The sequence below is a fragment of the Thermothelomyces heterothallicus genome, assembly GCF_042370625.1.
Source record: "Thermothelomyces heterothallicus CBS 202.75 unplaced genomic scaffold P884_scaffold_1, whole genome shotgun sequence".
In the NCBI taxonomy this organism is placed as follows: Eukaryota; Fungi; Ascomycota; class Sordariomycetes; order Sordariales; family Chaetomiaceae; genus Thermothelomyces; species Thermothelomyces heterothallicus.
The window spans coordinates 885495-893493 of record NW_027192562.1 but is presented as its reverse complement, the minus strand read 5'-3'; the positions used below and the strand labels follow the sequence as shown (position 1 = coordinate 893493).

Sequence of the window (7999 nt, the reverse complement as noted above, 5' to 3'; positions counted from 1 at the left end):
ACCAGACAAAGAAGACTGACTGCAGGATCCCGCCTTCAGGCCACACCTATCCATCACCTGAGAACCTGGTCTGAGACGGGCGTACTTCTGTCTGTCCACCGATCCATAAACCAATAGGCTGCAGAGCTTGAGCTTAGCAGTCCCGGCCTCCGATAGGCACTGCTGGTTCCCTTTGTCTCCTCTCCCCCTCGTGTCCGACGGCTCAGTTCGTCTGACACATTAGTTATTCCACGAACCCAGTTGGCAACCCTTGAGCATCCCTGAAGCGGACAGACTTGGGGTAGGTAAAGCGTCATCAGTCGTCGCGTTGCCTGTTTGTTAGTAACATAGAAGGGGACCAGACGCTTTTCCTGCGGTGCTTTGTGCCGTCGAGTTTGGTCTGAGCACGCAGACAGTCACCTCCACTTCATAGTGAACCTCGGGCTGTACGGCTTGGATACCAAGTCCGGACCTCGAGGCTTGCGCCGCTGCTTCCAGCTTTCGACAACCCTTTCCCCCTCCCCCTGACCGGTATCACCATCATCATCCAGGACCCACCACGGCAGCCCCCGTGTGTTATCTACCAGACCCCGACTTGGCCTGGATCCGCCAAGCTCTTAGACGGGACGGTATAATTGCAAGAATCCCTCTCGTGTTTCGCTGGTTGTCCGACTTCTCACCACTCTTCACGCCGCGCGGCCGCTGAAGACCGCCACTCGCCCTTGCGGGGCCCCTTTTCAACTTTCTTTTTTCCCTATATGCCTACCGCTGACCTAGCCTGCTGGCATCATGGTCACTGCGAATAGTGACTGGTATGCGTCGTTTTCCCGACCGTGGGAAGGAAGTAGGTTCTTCCCTGACGCTGGCCGCAATGACAATAACCTCCAGTCACCACCGGAAGCCGGAAGCTCTCCGCCCATGGTAAGTCCCTTCCACCCCCGGGTTGGGCGCCTTTTTTTTTTTTTTTTTTTTTTTTTTTTGCCCTCCCGAGGCCGGAACGAGGCAAGACTGTGATGTTTGACTGACCCTTCGGCCGCGCAGACGGTTGCTAGGGCGCTGCGAGAGCATTGCAGCATTCCTTTTGAGAGCTTCTTCCTCGCCGCCGGCTTAGGGGATGGAAGGTTTGCCTACTTTTCCGGGCCCAACCCCTTACCGGAAGAAGACATCCTCAAGGTGTTTCGGAGAGACAAGTTTATGCAGTTTCAGAAAGGAGCGTCGCTGAGTGAGTCCCAGAGGATTTTGCCTCTGGTCCTACACCCGTGAAAGCTAACATAGAGGTGGGGGGTTGGTGAGAAATAGGGGATGGCGTCGCGGAAGTGTACGAGGACGAACATGACACCGATGTCCGTTATTCCATCCATACCTCGCTTCCAGTGGAGGACCACTGGCCGGCGGAACCGAGCCGCAGGAAACGGCCGAGGAAGCAGCGCACGACGCGGCGCCAATTGGACGACGTGGTTCCGCCCGTCGTCATGAACTCGAAGAAGGTCCTCGCCATCGGCGACTCGGAGCCCGTCCTGAACTTCTACGACCGCGGCTTTAAGTGCATCCAGCAGACTGCTTGCAAAGAGGTTGCCAAGGCCTTCGTCAAGATCATCGCCCCTAAGAAGCAGGCCAACTTCCCGTACGTGAAGGGGGATGCCGCAGCTCCAGACTGGTGGCCCAAGCCCTGGGGTCCTGGTGAGAAAGACCGAGCCCGGCACGTCGAGCCGGACCATATGTGGAAGAAAGGTTCGGCCTCTCTCTCTCTCTCTCTCTCTCTCTCTCTCTCTCTCTCTCTCTGTCTGTCTGTCTGTGCTTTGGAGCGGCCCCATCACGAGGGAAGATCTGACCAGAAGAGACAGAGCGCGTCCACCTTCTGAAGCACATCTTGAGGTTGATCATCGACCCCGAGACCCAACCGCCGAGCATCCGGAAGTTGGGAGTGATCCCTGTGGCCAGGCTCGAGGCTGCCGCCATGGATTCGCTCGCTGAGTTCTTTGCCGACCCCAACAAGCCCAAGAACGCAAAGAAGAAGCCGATCTTGAAGGAGCTCTTCCGGGTTGCCAAGATGGAGGAAAGGTACAAGAGAAACGAGATCGGTGAGCCGCCCCGGCCCCTATTGGCAGTCCCCGCAACACGTCTTTCTGCTGACCAGCTGCCACAGATGCCAGCACCCAGGTGATCGTGACGGCGGATGACATGGTCATGAATCACTGTTTCGACTTGGATGAGGAAGAGGACGACGAAGAGGAAGCCGAGAGCGGCCCCGCCGGTTCGGCCATATCGCACGTCTCCCCGACCCGGGCCGCTGCCATGCCGCTGCTTCCGCCGCTGTCCTCCCCCCCGGGTGGCAACGCGGCTCACACCCTGGCTGCGCAGTTCCAACCCACACCGTTCCTCAATGACCTCCCGATGCGCGCCAACCAGTACGGCGAGCCCGCCATGCTGCCCTCCTCCGACGTCGCCGCGGACCACCAGTACGCGGCCTACCCGGACAGCCACAACCTGGCTGCTGCCGCCCAGACGACGGCCGCTATGCAGATGCAGGACATGCTCGCCGGCGCAGGCCCGCACCATCAGCACCAGGACACAAACCGCCGCCCTTCCGCCCTCTTCACCCCGACGAGCGTCGAGTTCAGCAGTCCGTCGCCGCCAGCCCTCTACCACCACGCCGCAACTTCGTGGCCACAGACGCCCACCGCCGCCACGTCTGCCTCCCCGGATGCCTTCACCACCACCCCGCTCTTCTCGTTCGTCCACGGTATCTCCCCAAACCCTCACCACCAGCAGCAACACCAGCAGCATCACCAGCAGCAGCAGCAGCACCACGGACACGACGCCGGTGAGGGCGGCGGCCTTCCAGCCCTCCCCATGCCCATGCCGCCGCTCATGGTCCAGCCGTCGTCATACGTAGCAGCGGCAGCGGGGACAGCAGGGCAGCAGCAGCAACAGCAGCAGTACCACGAACACCACCACCAACATCACCACCATGCTGCTGCTGCCGCCGCCACCACGCCTGCCTCGTTCGACCCCCTCGGCCAGCACCACCACCACCCTCACCCTCATTCTCACCACCGGGCGCACCAGCACCAGCACCAGCACCAGCACCAGCAAAACCCTCAGGCCCAGCATCAGGCCGTGTTCCGGCCCGGGAACATCCAGGTCTCTCTTCAGTAGTGCAATACGCAGCAGGTTGCTTGACAGCTTAGCTCTCCGTCATGGTCGTGCGGGGCGGCGAGAGGCATCGGTCTGGTGCTGCTTGCTGCTGCTGCTGCTGCTGCATGGCCGTCATCATCATCTCTCTACTTTTTTTTTGGTTTTGTTTTTGGAAGCTAGACGGGTGGATGGGGGAGTATAAACCAACGGCAGGGGCAGAAAGGGTGGAGAGTGAAGGGTTGGCGATGGAAATGCTGACTGGTTGTTATTTTTTTTCCTTTTTTTTTTCCTCTGATGTTCCTTTTTATCCTCCTATTTTGTCTCTTCTCTTGGCCGGCGAAACTCGTTTTTCGTGTTCAACCCTCAAACTTGCTGTGTTTTCTTCGACTCCTTTCTCTCTCCAATGCCCTGCTACGATCTTATTGATTCACCTCTTTATCTCGGTGGCGGCTACGTTACGTGCGTTTTTTTCCCTCCATCCTCTTCCTTTATTTTGTTTACTACGTGAAGCTTTCAGGCGGTGGACATTATTCCATATTCTTCCCGCTGCTCACTTTTGGACTGTTTTGTGTCGTGTCCTGTCTGCCGACTTACCGGGACGGTTCACTTTGCCAAGTAACATCGAAAGAGTACTGGAAGATTGTGCTGGGAACTCTTTCACTTCTCGATATTGTTGTACGGGCTGCAAAGTTGGATACATATATGCCCTGGTCTGCGAATATTGTTGGTGCTGCGGAGGCGAGGGTGAACTTCCTTTGGGCGGGCGGCCAGCTTTTCCGGGTAGTGGCTTTATTAGTGGCTTTATTAGTTAGTGTCTTTACTGCTTGGTTCGCCGGGGAGGTTGGTCCATTGGCTTTGATCCTCTCCGAGTGGAGGAATATAATTTCATCACAGGTTGGACCCAGTCCGCGGTGGTGGTGGTGGTGGTGGTGGTGGTGGTGTGTGAGCCGAGATGAGCTCGGTATGTTAAACAATTCGTTGTGCACCGAGGAGGTCGAACTTGAACATCACATAGTACGGATTAGAAGAGTCGGATTGCTATCAAAGAATATCACACACATTAAAAAAAAAAGAAAAAAGAAAAAAAAAAAAAACGATCCACGGGTTCCACACTCCCACCAACTGCCAAGTTGTCGGGACGGTCCTACCGTTCATCGTTCTGCTTTCGAGACGGCCCAAAATACTTTGCCGCGGTCATGCTCTTGGAGCGTTGGAACATGTGATGATGGGGTAAGCTCCCTTCATTCTCACTCCAGAACGGCCCTCCCTAGACATCGCTCATGACACTTCCCGAGGTCGGTCCTCGTCTCGGTTGCCCGCCTTCTTCGCTCGGAAGCAGGAGGCCATCACATCGTATATGGGGGCGTGAGAGTGTGTGGCGGCTGGGAGAAAAAAAGAGAGGGGGGAGAGGGGAGGTTGAAGAAGGGGGTGATCCGTGAGAACCCTACGCCCACACACGAGACCCTCCAGATAGGCGTCCTCCCCTCGAGCGGGAGCGGAACAAAACAGGTCGGCATGCATTACCCGGTGAGCGAAGCGATGATGGCTTTGCAGAATGGTTTCGGCCCGCGGAATCTGGAGGCTAAGAGAGGGGGGGGGGGGGAAACAGCAGTGCCTTGCGGCCAGCGAAGCAAACAGGACGAGCACTTGCAGCCGATCATCAGCGTAGCGGCAGACGCGGGCATCTCGCTAACCTGTGTGCTATCTGCCTGACGCAGAACCCATGGTGGCGGACGAGGGCCCCATCGAGTGCCAGTTAGGTCCTCTTTTCCTGACTGGGTACTTGTTGTTGGACGTATCGTTATCATGATCTGCCGCTACGTGCTCCGCGCCAATCACAAGGTGTTGCACATCCTTCCCCCCTCCCCCCTTTTTTTTTTCTTTTTTTTCTTTTTTTTTTGGCTCTGCGCATATGCATATGCACATCACTTGAGACCGTCGCCGATGCGTTGGGCTCAATGGTGGGCCATCGCCAGACGGACGCAAGGCTTTGCCGTCGCTTTTCCAAGGTCCAGAGAGGCCCAGAGAGGCCCGAGGCGACGCGGAATGCAATGCAGGTTTGCCCTCTGCGGGGAGCTGTGGAGAGGGTAGGTTATATCGTTCGGGGTCGGGCCGGGCGGATCACTTGCCCTGTCTGGCAGTTTGTGACATCTGTGAGGGGATGAGATATACGTGGGGTTGGTCGGGTACTTGCAGGAGGCTACGGCAGTCAGGGAGGCTAAAAAGAGGGGGGGAAAGGGGGGTGGGGGTTGGTTGTGTAGCTGCACTGTGCTGGTGTATCTATAGTCTCCTCCGTCGTAAGGGGGCGGGTAGCTTCTTTGTATCTTGCGATAACGGTCGTCGACGCGGAAAACGGCGGGCGGTGCTGGGCGTTGCACCGTGTTGGCCGTGCTCAATATCTCCTGACCGTCCTTGTCTTTTCACGACATCTCGAGGTCGTGTAACGTGGCATACTTTGGACTCTCGTCCTCCTCGAGATCCTGCACTTGGACCTGTGTCACCTCTCAGGAGTTCCCGTGGCCGACTGTCGGCTTTTCCGAAACCCCAGATTCCCTGGTGAAAGACTTCATGTATGTTTCATAGGCCGTCATGGCCGTGATTGCGGTCGTGCTGCGCAACACGAAGCCGCGGAGCCTTCATTCAGGCTTGGACCGGGCTAGTATGGCCAGGGCTGAGCGTACAGGCAAGTTGGTTCATTTTTTGGTGGAGTCAAGACTAACTACGCTATCATGATTTGCCTCTGTCGTATCGGAGTTGGTTGGAAGAATCCGCCACAGCGCTCGGGGGGCCAAGCCCGCTCGTTGTTCTCGCGGCTAGGTCAAACGAGCCTCGGTGATATCGAGTCACAGCTGGTGTGGGCTCGCTGAAAGAACGAACCTTGGGCCCTGTCTGTAACTTAGCTCCTGTGCGTTGCGTTTGTTGAAGGAAACCCTGCCGCCCAACCCAACCCAACCCAACCCAACCACCGTGAATGCCGAGCAGGGTCGGCAAGAGAAGTTGGGTCTCGGGCCGTGCTCCGTTTGCGCCGTGATATCGCGTTTGTCAGTCTACGTTCGAGTCCATTGATGCCTCGACTCTCTACCAATCGGCGGAGTACCAGCTGCGGCAAATCTAGGAAGCGGCATGATGACCCGGCATCATTGCATATCCGTGAGGAGTAAAGGTCCTTCGGGGGAAGAGTTGGACGGCAGGCTGGCAAGCAGTCGCCGCGTTGGTGGGCCTGGCTTGGGTAGAAAGCTGGCGGAAGGACATAGAGGCCCATATCCGTCTCTCAGCTCAATCGAGCCAACCACTGCCCACTCCCTTTTTCCCTTCCCCTCCGCCTTCCCCTTTTACCCTCTGTGCTGAGGCTGGACTCTCAATCCCTGATCATTGATGTGAACGCCTTGAGAAGGGAGAGGTGCGTTTGAGAATGGGATCCTGAAGGGAAGACACGCCCGCGTCTCAGTCCCCGTCGCTTAAACCTTGCCCGGCGTCAGGCTTGACCTCGTCCCCTTCGTCGTCGTCCTTCGCTCCATTATCGTCTTGTTGGTTACCTTCCTCTTTCTTGTCCTCCTCTTCAATCTCAGCCCCCTCATCGCTGTCCTCTGACCCTTCTCCCTCTCTGGCGCCCTCCTGCTCCCGTTCCTGGTTGTTGTTGTTGTTGTCGTCGTCATCGTCATTGTCGTTGTCATTGTCATTGTCATTGTCGTCCTCGTCCTCCCCCGCCTCGCCCCCTCCGTCATCCTCGTCATCCTCATCATCATCATCATCACTACTGCTCTCCCCGCCCCTCTTTCTCTTCTTGGCTCCCACCGGGGCCTCGTCGGAGGTCTCGCCCTTGCGGACAAAGACGTAGCTCCGGGCGGGGCGGTCCTCACCCTTCCAGGCCGAGGTGGCCACCTCGCCCCTCCGGTTGCGGACGACGCCGAGGGTGCGGGCGTGGCCGTAGCCGGGGTAGGCGGCGGCGACGAAGCGGAAGCTCCGCTCGACCTGCAGGCCGGCGTGGCGGGCCAGGTCGCGGATGTTCCAGAGCGTGTACGGCTCGCCCTCGAAGAGGGTGACGATGATGGTGCCGCCGGGCGCGAGGGACAGCTGGGCGCGGCGGAAGAAGTCGACGAGCAGCTCCTGGTTGTAGCGCACCTGCCGGTTCACGTCCTTGGACTTGCCGCCCGTGTGGGGGAAGTTGAAGATGATACGCTTCATGGCGCCGACGGGGGGCTCGTGCTCGGGCTTGCCCTTGCTCCTGTTGTGGTTGTTTTTGTTGGTGGTGGTGGTGGTGTTGGGCCTGGAGGTGAAGGGGGGCAGCTTGCGGGCGTCGATGCCGTACAGGAGGCGGCAGTTCGGGTGGTCGGGGGACTCGATGACGGCCGTGTTAGCCGAGACGTGCGGGTACTTGGCAGAGAGCTCGGCAAAATTGGGTTCGAGGACGGTGGCGGTCACGTTGGTGCAGTGATGGTGGGTGATGAGGGACGCGGCGAACGAGAGGTCGCCCTCGCCGACGAGGAGGATCCGGTCGGAGGGGGCGAAGGGGATGGTGGGTTGTTGATTCTTCTGCTGGCGGCCATTTGCAGTCTTGTTCTTCTTGTTACTGCCCTTGATCTCGTCCTGATGGCCCGTCTTCTGCTTCTTGGCTGTCGGAGCTCCGCGTACCGTGCCGGGCTTCGACGAGGGCGTTCCCTGCGAGTTGCTCTTCGCCTTGTTCTGCTGCTTCACGGCCTTGACCGCGTGTCGCACCAGGCCCCGGCTCTTCGCCATGGAACAAATTGCGGTTGTTTGGCCGCGATAATGATGATGCCTCTTCTCTACGCAATGAGACCAAAAATAAGGAAAAAAAATAAAAACTACTAGACTTGAGCCGCGAGCGAGGTTGGTGGACTCGGCTCGGGCGGCGGCGGCGGCG

The 7999-nt window shown here is 58.2% G+C and overlaps 2 protein-coding genes across 2 annotated transcripts; one reads left to right on the top strand and one right to left on the bottom strand.

The window, feature by feature from the left end:
• Positions 1–1936: 1936 nt before the first annotated feature.
• On the top strand, positions 1937–3138 carry P884DRAFT_273905 (uncharacterized protein; the record flags this gene model as incomplete). Its single annotated transcript, XM_069442646.1, has 2 exons — positions 1937–2060; positions 2126–3138. 2 exons carry the CDS (start codon positions 1937–1939, stop codon positions 3136–3138), a joined length of 1137 nt encoding a protein of 378 aa, XP_069301564.1.
• Positions 3139–6561: 3423 nt separating this feature from the next.
• Positions 6562–7854, bottom strand: P884DRAFT_188475 (uncharacterized protein; the record flags this gene model as incomplete). Its single annotated transcript, XM_069437364.1, has 2 exons — positions 6562–7725; positions 7813–7854. The coding sequence occupies 2 exons, from the start codon at positions 7852–7854 to the stop codon at positions 6562–6564; spliced, it is 1206 nt and encodes a 401-aa protein (XP_069301563.1).
• Between the last annotated feature and the right edge of the window lie 145 nt (positions 7855–7999).